The sequence below is a fragment of the Plectropomus leopardus genome, chromosome 24 (assembly GCF_026936395.1).
Source record: "Plectropomus leopardus strain MGB_pleo_1.0 chromosome 24, ASM2693639v1, whole genome shotgun sequence".
In the NCBI taxonomy this organism is placed as follows: Eukaryota; Metazoa; Chordata; class Actinopteri; order Perciformes; family Serranidae; genus Plectropomus; species Plectropomus leopardus.
Genome location: NC_142199.1, coordinates 17,326,879 through 17,354,230, shown reverse-complemented (window position 1 = coordinate 17,354,230; position 27,352 = coordinate 17,326,879). Strand labels below are relative to the sequence as shown.

The 27,352-nt window shown below is 38.6% G+C and overlaps 1 protein-coding gene and 1 long non-coding RNA gene across 4 annotated transcripts in view; one reads left to right on the top strand and one right to left on the bottom strand.

Annotated features, from left to right (window-relative positions):
* LOC148185527 (uncharacterized) overlaps nucleotides 1-27,352 on the top strand; it is a 214,197-nt gene that overhangs the window by 73,229 nt on the left and 113,616 nt on the right. The window lies entirely within an intron of this gene.
* Nucleotides 1-27,352, bottom strand: part of nlgn4xa (neuroligin 4 X-linked a) — a 102,775-nt gene that overhangs the window by 65,598 nt on the left and 9,825 nt on the right. For 2 of the 3 annotated variants that reach the window (XR_015775835.1, XM_088074198.1), the window contains exon 2: nucleotides 23,507-24,222. Coding sequence is in view for 2 of the 3 variants with exons in the window: in XM_088074198.1 (XP_087930324.1) it covers nucleotides 23,507-23,957 (451 nt within the window). In the remaining variant the exon portion in view is untranslated. Of the gene's footprint in view, nucleotides 1-7,591; nucleotides 7,652-23,506; nucleotides 24,223-27,352 lie in introns of all 3 variants that reach the window. The other variant, XM_088074199.1, reaches the window with a different exon arrangement.

The following is a 27,352-nucleotide window of genomic DNA, read 5'->3' as shown; positions in this document are numbered from 1 at the left end:
TGCATATTTAATCAAATAAATGCATCATTTGCATACTTTGTAACATTTCAGAAAGATTGTAATATAAAAAAACGACTGTCTTAATGAGGAAGTTTGATTTGCATATTTGAACATAACATTCAGAAAGCTTATAATATTTCTAAAAAATGTCTTACTATGGGAAGATTCATTGTGGTGTTTATTACTAAAATAAATAAATAAATAAATAAACAATTACCAAAAACACCTAATTTGCATATTTAAACCTAAAATTTCAGAAAGCTGGTAATTTAAAAAATAATAATTTTACTGGGAGGGATTTTCTGTGGTTTTTATTACTTAAAAACATTCACACAATTTACATATTTAATATTAAAATTTCCGACAGTTTCTAATATATTTAAGTTATGTTATATAGTAATTTCTTCGACTTAAAAAATTAAAAATAAAATTAAGGATGCTTGCAAAAAAAATAAATAAATAAATATAAATAAATTAAATTATAAGTTATATATAATTATATATATAATTATAAATAAATTATATATAATTATAATTATATATATATTTTATTATTATTAATAGCTAATTTCTTTTACCCTATACACCTAATTAGCATATGAAATCATAACATTTCATAAAAAATAAATTGTAATTCAAAACAATAATTGCCTTGCTGAAAGTAATCAAACTGGGAAGTTTCGTGGTGTTGTCTGTTGCCAAAAAATTTCACCCTATGCACCTGGGATGTCCTTTCTGAACTGTCTGCAAAGCAAACAAATGATATATTACACTGATTGCACTACATGAGCTGTTATAGAACAGGTTCTTCCCTCTTTTTTTTTTTTTTTTGGATCTATTTATTTGGGACTCAGCCGCTGGCTTTTATTAGGAAATTTAGTGCATGCTCAGGAACAATCTGCTGTTTTAAAACAGAGCCTGCCACTAATTCTGGTGCCGGAAAACCTGCATCCAGATCACTTCTCTCTGTGCTGTGTAATTAGTTTAAAGAGGATACCCGCTGCCCACACCGATTACTGCTTTCTCCTCCAGTTGCAATATGGTGAGACTCACGGCAGCGTGCAACAGGAAAGCAGATTGTACTGTATATGGTAGGCTCGGCAGAACAGCGAGGAAGGCAGGGGAGGGGGACGGGGCGCGGGCAGGAGGAGTGTATCATTCTCCTCCTCCTCCGCAAAAGAAAACAGTGAGGCAAAGGAGTCGAAAGCAACCCACAGTGACAGGTTATTAATCTCCGCTGGGCTCTGAGTGGGTTGCTAATCCTGCAGCCAAGTAAGAAACAGGGGGTGGGGGCGCTAAACTGTGTACCTGAGGACGAACGTTGGGCGTCGAACGTCCTCGGCCGACCCCGGACAGATTCACTCCACTCAAATGCATGCTAATTACAGAGGCAGCATGGCAGACCGGTGTCAATAAGTTCCTGTTTGTCATTCAGTTGCACATTACACGAGGCCCGGCGGAACGGCGTGGGCGGCGGGGACAACCTTGAAGAGGCAGATGCACATAAAACAAGAGAGCCGCCATTAAGTTGTCATAGTCTCTAACTGATACGCATCTGATGGCCGCTGCAGGCCTCTGTGGGCTCAGACAAAACTATTCGGCCGGCTCTCCATCAAACAAACAGGCAAATTGACTGTTACTACCCATCTCTTTTGGTGTAGTGCAGCAATGGAGTCAGAAGTCAGGAGGGGGGGGAGCAGGGAGGGATGACGGGGGTGTCCACTCAGGGCACTTTGATCAAACAGAGAGATGCCCCGCAGATTTAAAGCCGTGCTTTATGGCCGGGGATGGAGAGGGTGGTCTCGGGGCAACGTGTCCCAATCCTGTCAGCGTGGAGTGCACTTAAAACTAAAGAAATCAAACTGCTTCAAGTGCTCTTCTATCTTTCTCTCTCTCTTAGTATCTGTGCGTCTCCCCGCGCGCTCTCTCGGGCCCGTGTGCCTCGGTGACTGTGCAGCGAGTTCGTCCCGGACATTCATCACTGCCACCCGGGCCAGGGGGATAATATATTCCTCCGCTGCCTGCACGGCGCTGCACACATTACTCATCTTTATATGGGTGAAGAGGTGGTGGTGGGGAGGGAGCTTGTTCCAGGGGGTCTATCTGAATTTTCCATTGCTTTCAGCGCTTTGTACAGTTAGCGGGACGAATGCAAATAGCAGTTAACGGCAATGCTAAGTATGCCCCCCACCCCCCCCACCTGCCATCACCTCTATCCTTCCCAGAATGCTCTCCACACACTGCAGCCTACTTCCCCCGGTTCAATATTTTAACTGACAAGCCAAAAAACAGCTATTCTCTCTACAGTCACAAAAAAAAAAAAGTCATTATTTGGCCCGAAGTCAAACACAAACCTGTCAGGAAATATTGAATAACCACTGAGTATATCATCAAAGTAAAAGAAATATTTAAAAAAAAACCATCTAGATTTCTGCCAAATATGAAAATAGCTCCTGAGTCAAGACGAAATGATAATATAAGTGGAGTTTTACTGGCAAGTGAACACGTATGCAGATGATGTTCCGGTTTACATGACACGTCCAGCCTAATTTCTTCCTAGTTTTACTGACAAGCAAGAAAAAGTTATTAAAAGTTATTATTTTGCCCAAAAGGCAAACGCAAACCTGTCAGGAAATATCGAATAACCACTGAGCATATTGACCCGACTCCGGATAAGAGGAAGAAAATTAATGGATGGATGGACAGATAAATTTTGACTAATCCTAACAGTCTGATATGAGTAAATATATGTTTTTACTTCCCCTTTTCAATAAAATAATAATAAAACTTTTTAAAATTAAAAATGACATTTCTCCTTTCTCCCTAACATTAACAGTAGATATTCCAGGAAAGGACTTTGCCGAATGGGATAAGTGGATTTAAAGATTTCTGCAGCAGGGAAAGAAACCAATAGTGAGATTTAAAACCCTACAGGTTTCTAGGGATAAAGGGGGCCTGGCTCCCCCATTCCTGAAAAAATGTATTATCAGGCAGCTCAGATTAAGCCCCTACTAAATATATGTAATCCTGATAATTAAGCAATATGGAAATCAATTAAATGTGGGATAAAAACAGAGAAAATATATATATACTTGTAAATTCGTATGATTTTATATTTAAAATCGTGGTACGAAAATTTTTTTTCATTTTCAGCACTTTTTGAAGGTAATTTTCTTATATATTTTTTTACTTTTTGCATATTTTTCGGTAAATTGTTTTACCATTTTTTTGCTGAGTTGTTGTTTAGTTGATTTTTGCCTTCTCTGCATTTATTTTTTTTGAAAGAAATCAAACTTATTTTTCTTAGGTTCCAAAGCTGGTTAAGCTATTTTCTTTTATATATATATATTTATATCGTTACTATAACATAAGTAGTTCAAATCTACATAATTCATGCTTCAGTGACAAGGATGAAATCTGAAATCTGACCTTTGTTCAAAGGCGATGAGTTGATCAATGCCAATAATTTGCTTCAATTTTAACCTCGGAACAGCGCACAATCTTCAGCATTTTATTCTTTTCTTCTTTGCTTCTTTTATATGTCTTAATGTGTTTTTTTTTTTACACTGAATACTGTATATATGCAGCTCCTGTTCTTTGAACTCACCAAAATGTCCTTGCAGCAGTGTCTCTTTTCAAAGGAGGAAAGTAATTACAGTAAAAAAAAAAAAAAAAATCTCGCAAAGCAATTCTAGTGATGCCCTCAACACTTCTCGGTCTGGGGACATAATTGAGTAATTATAACTGAGGGTGCATTTGATTCACATAGTACTCTTAAGACGAGCACTCCCGACAAAAGCTCATTTAACGGCAAAGAGCGAAACTCTGAGCGAGGTTGTCTGCAGTGCTGCGAGCTTTCTCTGCAGCAGCCGCTGAGGTATAGGTGGAACCACAGGGGATCCACACGAGTAATTCATTGCCACTGCAGATGTTCAAACAGTCAGTGTGCATCGATCCTGCACGCTCTCCTGAAAACACAAGCAAAGCGCGACGCTTTCTGAAGATGCTCTTTATCCAGACCCTTTAGAAATGTTTTTTTTGTGCAAGTCTTTTCCCTGCGGTTTCAATTCGGTCAAATGTGCTTCTGTCTTTATCTCTATTACACTTGCTGGTAATGTAAAAGAAACACCTCCAATCAAAGGTATTCCATCTCAATTGCAAGATTGATTTTTGTCTTCTTTTTTTTTTCCCTCACACCAGCTGTGAGCAGATGATGTGTTTTTTTTTTTTTAATCTGTTTTAACAACACATTACCGTCTCCCAAAGACCCGGCCCCTTCTGATTTGAGGTAAAACTCGGCTGCATCTGTTAACTGCAAATCCAATATATGATAGCGTTTTTTTGTAACCGTCGTGATGAAACCTCGGAGGAAATTCAAGCTTTTTAGGAGAAAAGGCTACAGAGCAAGTTTCCTCTAGAAAATAAGAGGTATCACTTCATGAAATCAATTTAGGGAAAGCTCTCTGAAACGTCTTTAATTTTGAAAACGTGCAAAAAAAGATTGAAATGTTCTTCAAACGGCAAAAAATGCAATAGATTTAGGGCTAAAGTGCCTTTTTCACTGCAGGACTTTGATTGTAATAGATTATTGGTATTTGTGCTTTTACTTTAGTGAAGAATATAAATACTTCTTCCACCAGTGCTTACATCTTGCACAAATCTATTGTCATTTCAACACCGCGGTAACAACCTGGTGCGTTTTGCAATAACACATTTGCTAAAAACGACAGTGACCAGCTCGTTCAGGAAATTAGTCTTTAAAATACATTTATGTGAGCTTTGCTGAGATTTACATCTTCTCGAGGAAACAATGTTTTTGTCAGGAGATTAGTCCACAATAAATGAAATATAGAATAACAACAGGCTAATCCTTTATTGGCACCAATTTCCGAACTAAAAAAGAAAAAAAAAAAAAAATTAAACCAAGGGCCAGATTTACATAGTGCAGGGCAAATTTGCACTGTGCCTTTCATTCAATTTGCGCTCACAATTTGCATGTAATTAGCACCTGATCCACCACAGCAGCAGCTCATTACAGCGGCAGCATCGTGCAGGTGATGCAGTCGGGGCAGTTCAAATGAAGATTTATCTGAGATCACTGAGCTCACAACACAAATGATAACGCGATGCTGCAGTAATGGAGTTACAAAAAAGCTAAACATTGACTTTACCCGCGAAACAAAAAATGCATTGTACTCACTAAGTTACCACAAAGCCAAATCTTTAGATGTGTTAATGCTGGATGATACAGCTCGGGAGAATAGTGAGGTGAATTTAACTAGATGCACATTATTAGTTTATCCTTCATGGGAACCAAGGTTAGTTTACAAAAATCAAATAACCCTTTCCTCCGTTGGTTGCTGTTATATTCATCTTATTCAATACAGATAAATATTATATTCAATAAATGGAGGCGGTTCATTTATTAATGTTTCTTTCACCCGTGTCAGCTGTAAATGTCAATAAACCGGCGCTCTTTCTCTTCAGGGGCAGACAATGGAACATTCATGAACCATAATTAACCCTTTGAAACCTGGAAAAAAAAGTAATCCAAGACTTATCCATTTAAAAAAAAAAAGGAAGCAAATTTGAAATAAAAATGATGAGATAGGTTTTAAGTGGATTATCTCCCAATGTCACTGTAATATTCCATATCCCATAAGTAAAAGGGCATTAATAGCTGCAGAGCTCTTAGCGCAAAGTGCACCTTGAAGCAAAAGATTAGTTTAGAGATGGGGTGAATTACTATATGCGGGTTCGATTTGTTCACAGCTAGTTAAATTGTGTGTGACTGGTCTAAAAATAATTGCGTAATAACCAGAAGTCTCCACGTTTAAGAGTAAACGTAAGACTTCCCTCTTTGATAGAGATTAAAGTTAAGGCTATATATGTAGTCTGCTGGGGGACTTCCTACGATACACTAAGCTCTTCTCCCCCCTCTCTTTTTCTCCATTTGCAAATGTCCATGTCCCCACATTTAAGACTTTCCTCTTTGAGAAAGTATACTGTTAGGGCTGGCTCACGCTTGCCTTGAACCGGTCTAGGGGGCCTTCCTATGATACACTGAGGTTATTTCTTCTTCTATTTATCTCCTTTTGCAAACATTCATGTCTCCTCATTTAAGAGTAGACTCAAGATTTTCCCTTTTGGATAAAGGTTATAGTAAGGGCTGGCTCAGACTTGCTTTGAACCAGCCTCCAGTTATGATGATATAGGCCTAGTCTGCTGTCGGACTTCCCATGATACACTGAGCTCATCTGTCCTCTTTTCTCTGCATTTGCAAACATTCATGTCTCAACGTTCAAGAGTAGACTCCGAACTTTCCTTTTTGGCAAATTGTACAGTTATGGCTGGTTTAGGCTTGCCGTGAACCAGCCCCTAGTGAGACCGATAATGGCCTCATCTTGATAGGTTTCCTATGATACTTTGAGCTCATCTCTTCTTTTCTTTCTCTTCATTTGCAAACATTCATGTCCCCACTTCTAAAAGTATGCTTTGAACTTTACCTCCTTGACAAAGCCTACAGTAAGGACTGGTTTAGGCTTGCCTTGAACCAGCCCCTAGTGGTACTGATGTTGGGTCCCTTCTTAAGTTTATGTAATTTTCCCCCATTATAGGGGAGTTTTTTTCCCCTTATTTGCATTTGTGTTTTTGGACTTTATTAATGAGATTGGATTTAAGTAAAAATCCCCTCTGTTAGGTACGTTTATGCTATTGCATTTAAATATTTCCATTTTAAAGACTGGCCCCTGGTCTACACTCTGCACTTTGAGCTGCCTGGCTAATGTTAAGTCATGTAGAAGAAGGCGCGGTGAAGATTATGTCAAATATCACTCTCTGGAGCAACAGCCGTAAAAACTGAACAACTGCCCATGTAATTCAGAAATGTCACTGCTTTTTCTGGCACTTGCATGTCTCTCCCCCGCAAGACAAATGGTGCCCTTTAACTGAAACGTCTCTTATGGCTTTTTCACCTCCAGTCATGTGCTGGTCCCCACAGATTACCCAACACAGCGAAGAAGAAAAAATACTGCACTGTTTTGGTTATTATCATGCAGAGGAGCGAGGTGTTAATAGAAGAAAGAAAAAGTGTGGCAGAGGGGTTTTTTTTTTTGGAGCCACAGATGAGCAAATTTCCACTGTCATAACAACATGGGTTAGTGCTCATGCTTTACCGAGCAATGGAAGAAGAAAAAAAGGGAAATGTTAAAAAAAAAAAAGGGGAGAAGAGGGAGAGTTTTAAAATTGAAATTCATCAGAGGCAAAATAACATGCAGAGCTGAATTCAGAATTGACAGGTGAGTAAAGGATTACGGGGACCTCCTTCCTGTTTAGAGGTGCCGTCTCACCTCAGACAAGATCCTCTGATTTACATGACTCCAAAGAGGAAAGAGGTTGATACAAAAATGAATAGCTGAGAGAAGTGCACTCAGACGCACTTTAAGGGGAGTAAAAAAGAGAGGAGGAAGAGGGAGTCAAAAGAAACTGACTAAAAAAAAAAAAGGTCTGCAGGTTTGCTGTCATGCACGAGTGTCAGGCTTTTATTTTGTCGGTCAAAAAAAGGGGAGGGAAAAAAAAGACAGAAAAATACCTTCATCACCGCCACCATCATTACTGCTGAAATCTGCGCCTTGTCTGTTTGAGTTGGCTCCTAGTGTTGAGGAGAAAAGTAGAATAAGGGGAAACATATAAATTCAAAAAAAAAAAAAAAAAAATTTCCTTCAGCCGAAAAATAAAAATGTTAAAAAAATGCATCAAAAAAAGGTCGTTGAGAAAAACAATAGTGAGCTGAAGCGGCTGTGTGATGAAGTGTCTTGGGCTAACAAGGAGCACAACAGCAGCCTGGAAGGAGCAAAACAGTACTTTTTGACCAAACAGTTCCATCATCTGAAACCAATCTGCCACACTGGCGTGATACACACTCATTAACTGTACAGTCAGCGCGCGGCATCAAAGGCGGCACATCAGTCACAACACAAAGGGCCGCTGTTTCCCACGAGGCCTGGATTCACCATTTAGTCACATTTTGATGATCACTCAAAGCAAAGTTCTTCCACTGAAAGAAACCGCCTCGTAATTAGTCTCATATGACACAAAGTCCGCCGCCCTCCAGGGGGTCCTCAAAGTTACTGCACTGGGGTAAAAGTGTATTTAATAAATGAAACGACGTCTAAAGAATAGCCATTAACATAAATCCAACATATTATTAGCAAAGGCTAATTTTCATTAAATAAAATAGAATGAAACTCATTTTCATTACACAGCGCAAATGATTTTAGTGTAGTTCTTGGATTTTTGCAAATTTCTAGGATTTTAGCCTGTTTCTAGGATTTAGGGACACTGATGGGATGTTAAGAGATTTTTCAGATTTTAGGACAGTGAATCAGACTTACAGACTTTTTTTTTTTAGAATTTTGGGACGTTTCTTAGGACGTTTCTTGGAATTTAGGATGTCTCCGATCTCAGGGCATTTCTAGGATTTTTTTCTAGGAATTAAGTCCAATTAAATTGCCTAATCGAGCTACAACCATAGCTCCACTTAACCATGCATGTAAACATACTGACTGAACTGTGAAAGAGATATCCCCGTAATGCTTTGAGCGCCAAAAACTAAATTCTGTTAACCTCAACTGTACTGACAAGTCCAATCTGTTTGCAGCAAGAGATACCAGTAAAGAGAAATGACATATGTTTGATTGTTATTTGGGTGAACTCACTCTGTAACCTCATTTGTTATCACAGCTTTTTGCTGTTTGCACAGTAGAGGGCAAACTGTCAAACATTTGGCCCTGGCAAGGTCCCAAACTGAAACAGATTGTTTGTGTGAAAGTAATTCTGGTCTAGAATCAGTGTGGAAATGTCTCTCCTTCTCTCCCTGATATTCAGTAATGTGTGTTTTTTGCTGAATATAAGGATGTCACAGCGAAGTTAAACTTTGACCTTTTTGGATATTAAATGTCAAACTGTGAAATTTTGTCATAATGAAACTTGAGTTATGGCCAAAAACATGTTTTGAGGTTACAGTTGCATCTGACCACCAACATGGAATGGCTTTATCTTTAAGTCCAAGTGAGCGTTTGTGCCAAAATATGAGGAAATTCCCTAAAGGCCTTCTGAGATATTGCATTTATCAGAATGAGGTGAACATGAGATCGCCTTTGACTACCAAAAACTAATCAGTACACTGTCGAGTCCAAGAGGACATTCGTGCCAAATTTAAAGAAATTCACCTTTGTCCCTCTTGAAAATTGTGGTTACAAGAATTAACACAGATATGAAGTCAAAGTGGCCTTTGACCAACAATTCTAATCTGTTCATCCTTAAGTCCAAGTGGACGTTTGTGCCAAATTTAAAGACATTCACCCTTGTCCTTCTTGAAAATTGTGGACACATGAATTAACATGGATATGAAGTCAAAGTGACCTTTGACCAACAATTCTAATCTGTTCATCCTTAAGTCCAAGTGGACGTTTGTGCCAAATTTAAAGACATTCACCCTTGTCCTTCTTGAAAATTGTGGTTACAAGAATTAACACAGATATGAAGTCAAAGTGACTTTTGACCAACAATTCTAATCTGTTAAACCTGAAGTCCAAGTGGATGTTTGTGCCAAATTTAAAGAAATTCTTGCATGTCCTTTAAAAATTGTGGTTACAAAAATTAACACAGATATGAAGTCAAAGTTACTTTTGACCAACAATTGTAATCTGTTAAACCTGAAGTCCAAGTGGATGTTTGTGCCAAATTTGAGGAAAATCCAATCAGTGCGTTGCAAAGGCCAGGTGGATGTTTACGCCAAATTTGAGGAAATTCCAAGGCATTCTTGAGATATTGCGTGCATGAAAATAAGACCAGTTAAAGCAGTGTATTTGCATAAAATGGTACCTGTATAGGGAAGCAACAAATATGTTTCTTTTTTTCCTTTTTTGCTCTTTGGGTAAATTGACTTTGTAACTTTCTCTGTTATCACAGCTGTTTGCCACCTGCACAGTATAGTGCAAACGCTTCCTGTCAAACATTTGGCCCTGGCAGGAATCCAACCGTTTGTGTGAAAGCATCTCTGGTCTAGGATCAGTGTGGCGGTATAACATTTTTAGTGACTTTGTTCGCAGGAAGTAGTTAGAGCTAAACGCTAAAAGAATCAGGAGAGGTGGAAACCAGAAGTAACCTCCCCTATAATTACTGTTTAACCCGCCTTCTCAAATTCCCAAATACAGCTGTCCAATATGAAAAGATATTTCAGATTTGACTTCATGATGTGTTGTGAGTTACTGCAGTGATGGACACGCAGCTCCTGTAATTGGAGATCTCTCAGCCAGCTGGTGCCTCGCCAAAAAAAGATAAACAGCGGCAAACAAGCCGAGCTACAAGCAACATCTGAGACACAGTAGCTCTCAAAAACACCTGTGTGGGTGTCACTCATTTCGACTGACAGCTCACTGCTCATTCAGTGTCCGTCTCGTCAGATAGCTGTGACCTGTTGGACAAAACCGGGCAGCAGGCAGCGGCGCCAATAACCTGCGCACGCATGTCTTTTAAATGGCACTTTGACACGAGATCAAGCCGCAGTTTGTCCTTTCAGACAAACAGAGGTTGTGGCTTTGGCTTTGATTGCAGTTTGGAAAGTCAACCGATACCGTGAGGTCTCCAATTACAGAATTCACGGCCTCGGCAACAGCAGTGTCCATTCGTTTCTTTATCCCCTTTATCATCCTTATTTACTGCAACCAGCGGCTACTTTTGCTGCCCGTGCATCATTTTTAAACGGTAATATAATATTGTAAAATAACAGTCTGCATTGCCTAACCATGCTGTACTCTCAGCATGCCCCAAAAATATATGCGGGGCTTACTTTTGATGTAACAGCAGTGTTTCAAGTCTTGCCAGAGACCTATCAGTTTTACTTTTTCTCCTTGTTTTCTCTCACTTTCTGCCATCATCTATAAAGCAAAAGCAATTACCATTGCCGCCTGGTGGTTGAGTTCCCCCACGAACCAGTAAAGTTGCAGTTTTATATTTCACATCCATGTCTGTCCAGACTCAAATTTAGCTATAATAGTCGATAATCCTTCAAATGTTGCTGCAAAGGAGCCGCACATTTCTAAAACATGGATGCTTTGCACACATCTTCAAAATAAAAGAGATAAACATCGGTTTTCGAGATAAGTTTTACCAATTCAGCATCTGAACAACCCATTCTGGGTAAAACATGTTTTGAGGTCACAGAGACCTTTGTCGGCCAAAATCAAATTGTTTCATCATTGAGTCCGAGTGGATGTATATATAGTAAAACAAAAAAAATTTGAAAAATGCTTAGAAACTACAATATTTTTGTGACAAATATTTCTTTTAAAACTAGGGGGGGAAAAATATATTTCTATTTATCTAAAAAAAACATATTTAAAATATTATTTTTTTATCTCTTCTGAATGATTGCATTTCGTGGAACACTCCAGTTGCTCATTGTCTTTTGTTTCCTCGTATTTTTGAAAGAAATCGCACCAATTGGCTCCAGTTAAAATATTGAAATACTTGGGGAAAAAAAGGCGTCCGACCCAACCTTTTTGGGGTTGATGTATGAAACATCAGCAGTGAGCTCAGAGGAAATGTAACGATTTGGATCAAACAGTCGGGCGCTTTAACAAAGCCATGGAGCGTATCCTCAAAATGGGACATATATTACGATTTTATTACTGAAAGTGCTGCTTCGCTGTGATGAAATGAAGCAGACATGATATAAGAGTTCTCGTTAAAAAAAATAGATAAATAAAAATGCTGCTCATTGTCCATGCTCCCTTATAGTCCTTGAGCTCCTCCAGTGTTCAGTAGTGTATTATCTGCTCGTCTCATTGTGCTCCCACCTCCGTGATGTGAGCCGCAGCATTCACTGATCAACAAATGGTGGAAAATTGGCCTCAACAGGCACATAATGTGGCATATAGGATGGTGGAGTGTTTGCACAATAAAGCTGCTCGCTCAAAGGACAAGCTGCACAAACACGGGCTAGTGCCATGTCAGTGCAAACTAGGCCGAGCGTGAACATCCACATCTGCTCGGGCTGTTCACACACACACACACACACACACACACTGATATTAGCACAGCATACAATAAATAATGTGGTAATACAGAATACATGCAAACAGATAAATATGCACAACCCCAGCCTTCTCAAATCAATATTTCACTGTGGTTTTGGTCACCATGCAGCTTTATGCACCCCGCAGCAGTAACACGCACCGGTGCAGATTTTTTATGATGAAATTAAATCACTCATGCTGCGACAGTATAAAAACGTGAATGTATTGGCGGAGGTGTACGTTCAATGCACTGCAAGTGAATAAGGGCTTTAAAACATTAAATTTGTATGGTATAACTTATGAACTGTCATTATAGTCGAAATTAGGGATGCGCATACATACACACACTTTGTCTGTTACTTTATTTTCTCATATATATATATATATATATATATATATATATATATTAATGAAAAAACAAATACTTTTTTCTTTAAAGAGTAACTAAATCCCCAAGTAACATTTTTTTAGTTGAAAAGCAATATATATGGGTATTTAGTAGTATTGTTAATTGATTCAGGTCTCGTGCTAAACATTTGAGTGCAAAGTATTGAAATTCTACGTCTTGTGTATGGATATGCATAGTTACTGTCCTCCAAAAGTTAGAAACCTGCTATTGCAATTGAATTTTGCTTTATGCTGATGGTAGCAAGAGGCTGCTTTCATCATCAACCAGGCCCTCTGGCGCCGCCCCATCGCAACCCTCGCACCAACCACTTTGTGTGTGTGGCAGGGAGGGGCTGTGGATCAAGAGGTGGCACGAAAAGGTGGCTGCCATTATTGAAATGGCACCATTGTTTTATTTATTTATTTTTTTTTATGGGGGCACATTTTTATCTCAAACCAGATTTCGTCATTCAGGTTGTTTCTCAGAGGATGGAATTTAAGAAAATTTAATAGTGCTTGGACATAATTGGCTTGATTTCTTTTGAAAACGTGGTAAGAAGGCAATGAGCAATGAAATAAAAATAAAAAATAAAAAGAGCCAGAATTAGCACTAAAAAAATAGTAAAAACTTACAAGAAAATACCAGAAAATTTGTAAACACAAAAGAAAATAAGATAACAATTTCACTACTTTTGTAACATAATTTTAAAATATGATTTTTTTCCCCAACCCCTGCCTAGAATACTCCCTAAAATCAGTACAGTGTAAAAACAGTAGAAGACAGAAAATAAAGCGTGTAAAATTATGTGCATATTGATTTAACCTTATGTTTATAATGCTTATTAATTAACATAAGCACTTGGGTCCATCATGTAAATATGCCAAATTTAGCATGCATGCTTATTCTTATCTACAGTCCTTATATATGGATGATATATCTAGTTATAATCACTCCTCAAGATATGCGTACGCTAATTAAAACGCCAAGGACACAGAATAATAATTGGAAGAAGGATGCAATAGTACACAAAATGAATATTAAATGGCATAAAAAAATCTCCATCTGTGAGTTTACAAGAGGTATTATTGATTTTGAAGTTGCAAGTGGGAGAAAAAAAAAAAAGCTTAATAATTGCGGCGGAAAAAGCTAACAACCTCATGAAAAATTAAACTATAAAATAATGCATAAATCATGTGAATGGTTGTGAAATTACTTCAAAATAGCAAAGAACAAAAGATCTACTGACAATATACAGTCATCACGGAGAAAAGAACTCAGTGTTTATGTGAAATGTAAGCCTTAAAAAAAGAACAATGGTTCTATTCCAGAATAAAAATAATGAACGCAGTCTTGATATGAAATAGAATATATAGACATATTTTTCTAGTGCTACCTTAAACACTGACGGCATCGCTGACTTGGCTTCACCAGTGTAAATCAGAGGTTTGCCAACACTATTAATATATAAATATACCCAAAACTGTGTTTTATAGTTCATTTATATACATTAAATCATCCTGACAAACAGCATGATAATAAAGTGGCTCATTGTTCTTCAAGTTATAATGCCAGTCTAACAAAAGCATTGGAAAAGCGTTATGCTTTTCTATAGAAATAACCTAAATCACATTTAGTTTCCATTATGGAGACCTGATACTGATAGATAATGTTTTATTTGCATCTCTACAACAAAGAGCTCTCTCTCTTTCTCTCTCTCTCTTAAGCCCTGCACGGCCTCTTGAAAGGCAATAAAAACCCGAAGCATTCACTGCTGCTTGTAAAATTGCTTTCTATGCAGCCAGAGGTAATTGCAGGAAACCTTGATGCACAGTCACTTGATGTCCATTTATACAGCTGGACTGAGAAATCGCTATGCAGAGAGAAACTGAAAAAGCAGACTTCACTTAATGTTAGTGCTAGACAACTTATTGGATACTGGATTCACAGAACAAAGCTGTTTCAGGTTGGAATATAACGTATAGTAAAGTAACATGCACAATAGAAAGCCTCAAAATGTTAATAAAAGCAATATTTTCCCACTTTTTTCCCTTATTAAACAGAGAAATACAACTGTACGCCTTTTAAATTCACCTTTCTCTCAGTCACCGAAGACTGAAGATGAGGTTTAATTGACTTGTTAACTCACCACAAAACACACATGATTTAACAAAAAACTCACCCAAACCATCTTGGATACTCTTGCTAGTAATCTAGTTAGTAAGTCCACTGTTCCAACAATCACCAGCTCCAGTTTGGTCCAAATAAATCCTTAATACACCAAGTTAGATGTAAAAAAAAAACCAACCCAAAAACATGCCCTTACTGGTTGCCAGCTGTTTACAGTCCTGTAACTTATCTCTTTACTACTAGGTGTCACTGTGTCTTTCAGCTCAGCTGCCTGTTCCACCAAAAATCGGAGACTGAGCTCTGCTGGTGCGTGCTGTGCACTACATACAATGAGTTTAATACAAACAGTAGCACCTGTAATAATGAGGGTATTTAAAAAATATATCTACAGGATTTCTACATTTCCTGGTACACCCTAATACTGTAAGGCCTACACCTTCTGTGTGGTGCACGATGTTTATATATCAATATGTTTTAATCCCGTCTCGTCAAATACTGCAACTTTATCAGTGGACCTACACAGAAAGATGTGACCCCCATGAGTCAGTTTTGGATGTACAGCGAAAGCAAGTCAGCAAAAGTCCAAATTGGAAGCATCCTCATAATCATTATATTATGTCGTTGCCAACAGCGTCTCAACCTGATACTGTTTGGGCATATCGTACTGCTGCAACAGGTAGTGATACCGCAAAAGTTTCCATCTGGCTGTGCCTGGCGGCATATCATACTGCTGCAGAGGGTAGGTTTTAGTGTCAACATCTCACGCCCAAATCATTGACAAAGTGTCAGTATATGACGACTTTTGAATGAGATCGTCCTGGTCTGTGGCGTCATGGGTTTCCTTGGGTTTAAATAACTTAATTATGTTAAAAAATGTAATTTTGGTGGGAAAAGGGTATTAAAGAGCAGAGAGCAAATTTCTGTTTGTCCTAAACACATCCTACAATCCTACAAATGTCCTTAAATCGCAAAAATGTCCTAAAATCCTATCATGCCCTACAATCCTAGATATGTCCTAAAATACTAGAAATCTTTTTCATGATTATCATATTACATTTTTATTGCTACCGTTTTCTGATATCTTGCAATACGCATTTTTTTCATGTTTCCTTCATATTGTTTTTTTATGTGATTGTGACACAGAGATGCATACATAAAGAGGAAATACATATGTATTCTATTTTTCTTCTTTCTAGTGAAATGAACATTATTGTTATATTTGGAACTGATCAGTGCAGTTATCCAACTGTGTTAACCGTGGCAAAAAGAGGCAAACAAGTGTTTTCTTCCCGAGATTATTTGCATTTTTCTAACAACAAAACCACGACAAATAACAGAAGAACAGATATTCACAAGTTGGTTCGCAGATTTGATTTTCCCCAGCACTGCAGGCAGACTTGTGGCTGAGTGTAGCACAGATCTGGGCTGTAGGCTACACCAAATAAAGTGGAAGTGCTGACTTTACACCCTACAAATTACATAATCACTTGATGTGTTTGGCATCGGGATGCAAGTAAATAAAACTGAACTGCAGTGGCTCGGAAAATACAGTCTCTGAGCCATTTTCTCTCTCTGTTTACCTCATTTCATCTTGGCCCTATAAAGTGTCGCAAAGAGTATTTTAATTTAAGGAACAGCTTGCTGCGACGCTGCACAAAAAAGCTGAAAAATGTCTTTGGGTTGGGGAGCTCGGTATAAATCACGGCTGCTGCTGAAAAATGAAGCTGTTGGTAGTGAGCGTGGTAGGGCAGGAGAAGGGTTTTACACTGCGCTGGGTTTTACATTTATGTTAAGCAGTAAAACAGAACTAATGTGGGAGATGCCAACAATTATAAGGCGGTGGTTGTATTGTTGCCTCCCTCGTAAAAGACCCCCGAGGAAACATCTTCACTGTACAGCTGCATGCCACCTCCCCAGTCAGTCTGCAGCTACTGCAGTGGCTGATGGAGCCAGCTTTTCTGCCTTAAAGGTATACTACACATTACTGTCAGTTACTGTTAACACCGTAGATAAAGAAACTTGAATGCATCATTGGCCGACGGATTGCATACGGCCCTTTGGTCAGATCTGTCCAGTTGGCCCCCCAACCATTTTCTAATTCAAGTAAAAATAAAGTGATTCATACAGGTCCGAAAGTGCATAAAATAGCATCAAAGTAGAGCTTGATTATGAAAAAAAAGTGCCAGTAGAGGATCCCTTGCAATCCCCAACAGAGGTCCTAGCTAAGACCCTAATATCCTAAAATTTTAGAATCCTACAATGCCCTAAAATCCCAGAAAAGTCCTCAAATCCCAGAAACTTCTATGTCCTAAAATACCCATATTCCATAAGTGTCCTAACTTACTTAAACCTCAAATGTTCAGAAATCCCAGAAATGTCTGATTATCCTAGAAATGTCCTAAAAATCCTAGAACTATACTTAAATCCAAGAAATTTCCCCAAATCCCTAGAACCGTCCGAAAACCCAAGACTTGTCCTTAAATTCTAGAAATGTCATGAAATCTTATAAACTTTCTCAGGTCCTGTAACGCCCTAAAATCCTCGGCATGTCTTTAAATTCCTAGAATGTTCTAAAACCTCAGAAATGTCCTAAAATCCTAGATGTGTCTCATGTCCTACATATGTTCTTAAAATTCCAGTCCTAAAATCCTAAACATGTCTAAGACATGTCCTAAAATCCTCGACACATCCTAATTTCCTTGGAATGTACTAAAATCCCAGAAATGTCCTAATATCCTAGACATGTCCTAAAATCCAACACACGTCCTAAAATCATAGAAACTTCCTAAAATCCCAGAAATGTCCTAAAAATCCGGAGATGTCCTACAATCCTAGAAATTTCCTAAGATCCCAGAAACATCCTAAAATCTTAGAAACATCGACATTGGTTGATAACATGGCAAGATGAAGCCTGTCACGTCTGCATGATACGCCGATGGATGGCGGCAGGTTGACACGCCGCCCATTACCACATCATGTAAAGAGCACAATGGTCCCTATAGGACTTTCCCGCAACAGTCTGGTGTTTGCTTCCCGTCTGAATGTGATGTATTTTTTGTACACTTTATCAGCTGCCTCTTTTACCTAAACCATCAGTACCCTTGATGCCTGATCCACGTGCTTTTGTCGAGGTCCTGATGTTGGTTGCATGTGCTTTTGTTGTCTAAATATAACCGCATGCAGCATCATCCCACCATATGCTTGCGTTGACATCACGGTAACGACATCCCAAAACGTCAAGAAGGATACCGAGGGTGCAACATGCGACAATTTAGGATGCGAGCATGTCGAACCAGCACATCCATAAACATCCTGAAAATATTAAAATCCAGGCGGAGGGCAGAGTCTCTTTAGATAAATACACCACAAACGCTTCTGTTGGGTCACAGACATGATTGAGAGGGGTTATTTTGAGTCTATACATAGTTTCTTTTAGGGGAAAAAAAACATCACACACACACACACACACACCAAAAACAGCCTCTCTTTCTCCACTTCCAGACTTCATTTATATCCTCATGGCCTCTTTCTCTCTTTATGCACACAAATGAAAAGAGCTCTTGGGCATTTTCAGCTGCAGACAGCCAGCACCTTGTGCGCTCAGCCAATGGATTCAGTGGGACAATACAGTCATTTGAGCATGCTCGGTGCGGGCACGAGTGGATTTTCCCTTTCAACTTCAAATCAGATGACAAAGAATAGGCATCGCTTAATCTGTCAACCCACTTGAGGTGCAGTAAAACTATAAATCCCTCCCTGATCCTCGGCTGGCAGGATATTTTGACATTACACCGGATTTCTGAAAAGGCCAACTCGGGGGATATAAAGATGATGGGCAGCGAGGGGAGCTCGAACTGGGATAGACATGTCATTTCCCGCTGAGCTCGACCTGTAGAGATGCATTATTATTGCTCTTTTCTCCGTGGCTTTCTCAAACTTTAATATCTCTGTTTGCAAAATTTAGAAATAATGAGATAGAAAAATAACACTGCAGTTTATTGTCTACATCTACAAACAGTCCGAGGCTTTTATATACATACTTTGCAAAAATAATACACTTGATGTGATCAAGGACTGTCTAAAAATTCAAAATCCAGTGATATTTTTGATATGTTAATTAATTAATTAATTTTTTTTGGTGCAATTCTGGCCTATTTGTATTTTAGTTAGACTGGATCATTTTAATGTTTTTTTTAATTTATATAACATGATTTTTTTTTTTCATCATTTTAAATAATCCCATCTTTGCACCTCTTCTTTACTTTTTTAATGGTGATTTTTATTTTGAATTTCTTTAATTATTTAGTAATTCATTTTACCTTTTCATATTTTATCTCTACCCTTTTATTGTAAATCTGTTCCCCTTTATTATGTTTTATATTTTATTGCTCTATAAAGCACCTCAAATTGCCCTGTTGTGTGAAATATGATGTAAAAACAAAGCTGCCTTTCCCTGGGTGGTTCCAAATTTTAACAAATAAATAAATTAGAAAAGAAATCACCAAAGACACCCCCTTTTTTAATCCTCCAAAAAAAAAATAATTGAAGAATAACTAAAAAATCACCCAAAAAAAAAAAAAAGTCTTTTAAGATTAGTGGCAAAATAAATAGAAAACCATGAATATAAAATATAAGTCCCTTCCTAGATCTTGAAGAATAATTTGTCCTTCATAACAATAAAAAAAAGCCCCAGTCTAATAATTATCTGTCCATACTTGTACTTGACTAAATATTCAATTTTTAACAAAAATACAGATTAATTTTCCAAATCTTGTCAATTAATGTTTAATGATAGCAGTTGTAAATTATTTCATGTGTGTAAATGAGATGCCAGAGTGCATAAAAAGCACCAAAATAGAGCTTGTTTATCAAAAAAGAAGGACCGTGTACCAAGCTCGGGATGTGCGGCGAGCCTCGTGTTTTCAGTTTTGTAAACACTTCATAACTCCACTTTGGGTAATTTTCAAGTGGAGTTTGAAGTCACAGTGGTGCGTTTTCCTACAGGTTTACCTCAGCTCCACACACACACACACACACACTCACACACACGCATCCACTGACTCCCATTACTTTCAAAAAGCCATTAAAAATAGCTTAGAGACATAGTACTGCCTGGACTAATGTAGTGCGTCATGTTTCACAATGCCTGCGCTGATGAAAACCTTTCAAAACCCTGTTGGGGAAATGGATAAAGTCATAGCCAGCGTGCTGAACAGCAGTATATCTGGAAGGTTTGTGCCATTTCGGAAACACTTTTTGATGTTTTCATCAGACAAAGAGCAATAAACGAGAGACGAGCAAATTTTAATGGGATTACAAAAACAATACGTTTAATTAATTTACTGCAATTTGCCTAAAGAAATGTGTCGGGGCAAAACTTGGCAAAATAAACAAATTGCACATTATTTATTACGTTAAGTTATGGCCAGAAAAGTGTTTTTGCAGAACAATATCATGTTATATGTTACCTTTACCATATTGTATTAAGAAAAAAAAATCATAATTTTTTTTATTAGACGTTTGTGTGAAATTTTGTTGTTTCCAAATATATCTTTTGTGTCCAAATTCTTATCAGTTTATACTTGGGTCCAAGAGGGTGTTTGTGCCAAAAAAAAATTAAGAAATTTCCGCGAGGCTTTCTTGAGATATTGTGTTCACAAGAATAAAAAGGATTTGTGGTCACAGTTGCATTGACCTTTGACCGCCAAAATCTAATCAGTTCATCACTCAGTCTACCTGGATGTTTGTGCCAAACTAAACAATTGACTCAAGGTGTTCTTGAGATATTGTGGTCACAAAAATGAGGTGGAAACAAGATCACATTGACCTTTGATCTTTGACCAACAAAATCTAATCAGTTTATTATTGAGCCCAAGTGGTAATTTGTGCCACATTTGAAGAAATTCCCTCAAGGTTTTCTTGAGATATTGTTTCACAAGAATGAGACAGAGTCAAGGTCAAAGGGACCTTGATCTAATTAGTTCATCGTTGAATCCAAGTGAATGTTTGCACCAAATTTGAAAGATTTCCCGTAAAGCAAGTCATCTTTGAGTCCAAGTGAACATTTGTGCCAAATTTGAAGGATTTCCCTAAAAGTGGTTTTAAGATATAGGGCTCACAAAGATGTAACTGTCCAAGTAGACGTTTGTGCCAAATTTTAAGAAATCCTGTCAAAACATTCTTAAGATATTATGCCCACCAGAATAAGATGGATACAAGATCCCAGTGCACCTGACTTTTTACCACCAAATTCTAAACAATTTATCTTGGAGCCCAAGTGAACATTTGTGCCAAATCGTATGATATTCCCTAAAAGCATTCTTGAGCTATCTCATTCACGAGAATAAGATAGATGCAAGATCACAGTGAACCTTGACCTCTGACCACCAAAATCAGCATACGTCATCTTTGAGTCCAAGTAAACGTTTGTGCCAAATTTTAGAAACTCCCTAAAAGTGGCTGTTGCCAACCCGGAGACATAAAAATGCACAGAAAACAGGCACAAAAACAATTTGCATTATACATGCACAACTTCTGTCCACTGATTTATTGTGCTTAGTCTCTACTGGAGTATAATAACTTTTTTTGTTTGTTTGTTTGTTTGGAGATACTGAATCATTTGAGAAAAGCCCCCAAATGTGCGCCGACACAGGATTGTGAGATTATCCCTCTCCTGCACTTTTTAATCTACCATGCACCCAAGAGCTCAGACTAAATTTAGCACGGAGCTGTCAAAGATCTCAGCCAGACACACACGGTTAATGTGCTCCACTCTTCCAAGAGGACGTCCACACACACCGTCCCAGCCGCTTCCTAAAACAGCCTGGCTAGCCTCCCCCCCCCCGACCTCCAGCCACTCCAGGTTGTGTTTAACACACTGTGCTTTTTACGGAGCACACACTGAGTCTTGTACATGGCGACTGCTGCAGGAACTGGGTGCGTAAAGTGCTTCGTGCACCTACTCCAAGTCAATTGCTCACTCAGACAGGGGGAGTGCAGAAAACAAGCCATTATGGAGGAGCCTTCAGCCTGATAGCAATACAGAACCATTCTCTGCTTCTTTTTATTTAAATCACATCACTCTTGCTTAACGGCGCTCTTATCAGTCATAGTACAAAGCCGCGCAGACTGACAGGGCTCTCAGCACTCTGACAAGCCGCCGAGTTTCCTCCGCACAAGTGTTCACTGATTAGACCACGGTCAAAATCAAGCGATATTTCAACAGTTTAGGTAATTAGCGTACAAGGACGCAAGTTTAATTTCCCTATTTTGTTAATCACAAGAGGTTATGACCCATTTCGCAATTTAAAAGGAAAGAAAAACACTTATAAAAAGCACGCATGTCCTTGACTAAACCGTACATTTTCTAAGCTTTTGAGAAGAAAGCAGTTTTGTCCAATAAAGTCTGCTGAAAATAGCAAATCAGAAGAGCTTTTTTTTTTTTTTATTATTATTTATATATTTTTTTGCTTTCTCTTGCTTTTTATTATTAACAGGAAGAATGACAGCTGTTTGGGGAAATGTCAGAAATATTCCCTTTTCTCTCAGAGTCTAAAGTCTGAGTGTGTGATTGACAGCTGGTAGGCTGATAAAATAAAAAGTAAAAATAAACAAGTTCTTCATATATGCAGATGGAAACAGCATTGTGATGAGTTCATGAAAAAACGGGGGGCATAACTATTAACCAAAAAACTAAAATTACAACAGAGGAGCAAAAATATTAAATGTAGAAAATGTGCCAGTTTCCAATCAAAACGCAATTTAAAAAAGAAAAATCGAATTACTCTCAAGCACCCACTGCCTATTATCAGTTCCATAATCATGCTTTTTTTTTTTCAACAAATAACCACAATGGGTTTATTTTTGATAGTCACAAGTGTTAAAAAGGTACAAATCTGATTATTTCAATGCCTGAACATTGTTGTGCAAAAACAAAACTGGAAAGATTGCAACAATTTTTTATAACTCTATATGCAAGAGGTCACTGTTCAATCTGAAACTGTTCAAAAATGTTTATTTCATCACCTAAGCATGACTATGCAAAAGCAAAACTGTCCATAGGAACGGTCTGTCACACCAGGTAATATAGTCCTCAAACATGTACTTCCGAATTAACACAAACAACACACGACACTGATGTTTTGTTCTTTTTGAGCTGCAAAAAGTAACCAAACTCCGTCTTTCAAACGCCTCACGTCAACGTCGTCTTGACCAAAGAATAACAGTTAGTTTAAAGTATGGAGAACAAAACCCAAAGTTTGCAACGTCCACAAACTTAAAATTATTATTAAATTATATTTTAAATGTTAGACATTTTAAAATATCGCCGACCCTATTTTCATTCCAACCAAAATCTAACATCTGCGCGATTCTGTGGGATTGTTGCATCCATTGATTACACAAAATCGGCTCATATAATCACAATTAGGCAGTCATAATCACGCAGGGCACTATTTGCAAGATCTTGATAAAGAATCAAGTAAAATATTTTAGCTATGACACCAGATTTTACCGAGATTTGACAAAAACGCAGGAGATCGAGGTTCCTGTTGGCCAAACCATAGAACCATAAAGTCCCTTGATCGATTCTGGCTATTTGTTTGTCTAGTTAAGAAAAAAAAATGCCTAAAGTAAAAGACCAAGTCATTTCCATTTATATAGAAATTTGGACAAGGGTATTCGCCCCAAAAAAATTCCAATTATCAAATGACCTTACAATGAATCTGGGGCAGTCCAGTGCGGCTTTGTTCGAAGTACTTCACCTTCAAGGACTACACTACTTATTTTGAGTGGAAAATGATTGAGACTTTCAGTAAAATACTGCAAACATTTACATGAAGAACTACAACAAAGACATACAAGAAGCGGTAAAAGACAGAAGAAGGACAAGAGACACAATCAGTTGACCTACCGTCCTCTGTGGGGACATAGATGTTCAGGTAAAGGCAGTCCTCGCTCTGCTCCTGCACGTAGGTTACCACTGTATCCAAGTTGGCGGTGAACCACACAGGGAGCATATCATTGAGCAAAAAGCGGTCCTCTAAGAACTGAGGACAAACCGGAGCAAATTGGGTAGCATTCCTGATGCCCGGCCAGGACATGGGCGGCTCCGGTGGCTGGAACCTCCGCTCCCCCGTTGGGGCTAGCGCATACGGGATCCCCAAATATTGTTCCACCGGTCCCAGGATCTCATTGGGTAATGTAACCTTCACTCCACGCAATTTCCCATAATTGGTGGTGACCACCGGGTGCTGCTGGGTCTGAACGGCAGCCACGCAGATGGACGCCAGCCCCATCCACAGCAGAAGGTTGACCTTGGCTGCAGAGCAACACATCCACGAAGGGCCTCCCGGCGCTGACATACTCCTGCTGTGCTGAGCCTGGGCCTGGCAGGTCGTGGTTATGATCCGCCCTCGCCCCCCCTGCCCCTCCACCGAGATGCTTCCCGCTCCTCTTCAGACCGTGAGCTGAGCGAAGGAGCCCCAGCCAAACAAAGCAGCTTTCTCAGAGCTCCCCATCCTGAGAGCCGGCATGGAGGTAGACGGCTTCTGTACGACTCCCCTGTCCCGAACAGGAGAACGCCTCGGATGCTCGTTGGTTACCTTGGCTCCAGCTTGATGGGATAGCCTGCAAGACAAAGACAAAATGATTATGCATCATCACTAATTATGCAAATCCACTTGTCTTTATACAGAAGCAGGTGAGCCATTGTACTCTAACGCCAGACAATGTCACAGACAGTGTTACTTCCATAATGAGACAATTGGCCCCTAGGCACGGATATACAAAGGGCCCCTTTACCTCTCCTTCGTAGAAGCAAGACATAAATACTCTTTGGGTATTTTGTGCATCCTTGCCATGATTTTGTGTCTCCTTGTGGTTGTTTTGTGTCTTTTTGTAGTCGATTGGGTCTCTTTTAGGTGATTTGTCTTGTCCTTTGTCATTTTATGTCTCAATGTCCTCACTTTGTGTCTGCTCGTGTTTTTTTTTTTTGTGTCTTCTTGTAGTGGATTTGGTCTCTTTTAGATAGTTTGTGTTGTCTTTTGTCATTATGCGTCTCAATGTCTTCACTTTGTGTCTGCTTGTGGTTGATTTGTGTCATTTTGTAATTGATTGGGGTTTTTTTTAGGTAATTTGTGTTGTCCTTTATCATTTTATGTCTCAATGTCTTCGCTTGGTGTCTCTTGTGATTGTTTTGTGTCTTTTTATAGTCGATTGGGTCTCTTTTAGGTGATTTGTCTTGTCCTTTGTCGTTTTATGTCTCATTGTCTTCACTTTGTGTCTGCTCGTGTTTTTTTTGTGTCTTTTTGTAGTCGACTGGGTTTCTTTTAGATAATTTGTGTTGTCCTTTGTCGTTTTATATCTCAGCGTCTTCGTTTTGTTTCTCCTTGTGATTGTTTTGTGTCTTTTTGTAGTCATTTGGATCGCTTTTAGGTAGTTTGTGATGTCCTTTGTCATTTTATTTCTCAATTCTCAATTTCTCAGTTTTGAAATTTATTCACTTACTTATTTTCGCATCAGCCTTTTTTTTTTGTCTTCTGACCTCTCCAGTACAGTGTTCAAACTTTTGAAATTCGTATTGCCTGTCTTTATACACGTGTCAATAGACTTAAAAAAAAAAAAAAACCTAAGGCCAGTAATGTTTTATTCAGAATTTGAGCCACTCAGAATGTGATCATGTGCATAATTTAAATACTCAATCTCTTCTCAAGAGTTGACAATGAATTAATTTTTTGGGGGCGAGTTTTTGAAGCAATCATTCAAAAACCAGTGGAGTGTTTTGAGATCAGCTGGAATAAATTGCAGTCAGTTAATTGTCTCTTCAGTGAGGGGATTTTGGAAATCCCCCTAATTTAGAAATCTGCTCTGCGGGCTTGGAGGGGTCTCATGGTCTCATGGTCAAAACTAGATTCAATTTCCTGATTGAGCTCTCGCTTCATTCCACCGCCCCTAGGTCCTGAGATATTTCTCAAATGTATATATTTTTGTATTGGAAGTGGTTTGGATGGATAAAGTCTCACACCTGACAATTCCAGTTCAAAACTGTTGATTAATTACCCTTTCACTCAGATCTCACAGCATGCCACTCAAAGTCAGGCCAAATCAATTATGAATTATCACGCTGCCCAGCACTGACTCCGTTCTGATATCGAATATAAATGAAAAAGCAACATGAATGCACGAGTGGAATTGTGCTAATAGAGTCAAAGTACATGCCAATCTTCGCAAGCAAGACTTTTAAACTAAACACTTTTCCAGCATGGATTAGTGGAAGAGAACAGAAAGGATTCAAGCTGTTACTGACTGCGGCTGCAAGGATCTGTCATGTAGGCCTGTCTGCCCTGAAACACAGCGGCTCAGACAAGAAGAAAATGGCTGTGCACTCGAAAATCCGCCTCAACACAGCAGCATGTGCTGTAATAGGGTGGTAACATGAGCTGGAGCACCCAAAAAGCACAACAATTTTTATTATGTGTCAGGCTGTAGTTGGAAAAAGCCATCAGAGGGTGAGTGGGAGGGTAGCGATCATCATGTGCATGAATGTCGATACAACACGTTTTTTGTTCCTAGTCATAACATGTTGCCACTTTGCAGTGGAGTTCCATTTCTACATATTACACGCCAGGTATCCTTATGCGTACGCTATTGACGTTCCAAAAGCTGCGACCATGATGTCAACACAAGCACATGGTGGGATTACATTGTATTATGTTTAGGCAACAAAGCACAGATGGTTAGGTTTAGGGAAAAAAGGCACATGGTAAGGCGTAGAAAACAAACATAACAATCGGAGAAAAAGCGAATATCGGACTCCTGCATCCTATAGGGACCTCGGTGCTTCTGATATTACATCGTTACCAGCAGTGTTTCAACCTGATACCAGCCTGCTACGTATCATATGGACGCAACAGGCCGTGTTCTCAACTGACCATCCTTGTTGGCGTATCATGCTGCCACAGTGGTAAAAAGCCAAAAAGTGGCTGTATTTGACAACTTTGGAATAAGGCAGACAATATGGATATCTTTGTTTTTTTTAATCTTTACGCAGCATTGTACACTTATAAAGTTATGTCATCCAACATTAATTTTGGACAGTTCTGCACACCCAGATTACATTCCTTGACATTTTTTAACCCTTAATCAGACTTTGAAAGTTAAGTTATAATGTTTTCATGCTTCCTTCCTGCCTCCTTTACATGTAAGGTGGTGGTGAAGACTTCAAAAAAAAAAAAAAAAGTCCTCATTTAGTTTGAATATTGTGCACATGGATGTACATAAAGGTCAGGATGTGGTAAACATTTCTGACGATGGTTTCGCAATGGTTTCTAAAATAAAAAGGCCAAAAGACGTAGTAATGTGCCAGCACAAAGGCAAAGAAGAAACAATATGTTTATTTGTCCGCAGCAATATACACTGTGAAAAACTAAATATAACTGGTCTTCTGTACACAGCAAAGCACCTTTAAGCTGACAAAAAACCCAACTTATTAACGTTACTGAACAGCCCTTTAAGGAAATTACTCAAACTTAGCAAAGGTTATCTAGATTTAATTTATTTATCCATTTATTTATGTAGCTTGTAAATTGGATAAAGCAACCCTTTAAACCAAAACAGTTTTCCATTCTACCTTCAGGCTCATCCCTAAGTTAGCAGCTGTGTTTCCATGGTAATAATCGATAATGACATCTGCTGACAAGTGGCAAAAACTGGGGGTAAAATGTCTCCTCATTTCAGCTTTGCTAACAACGTTGTGGAG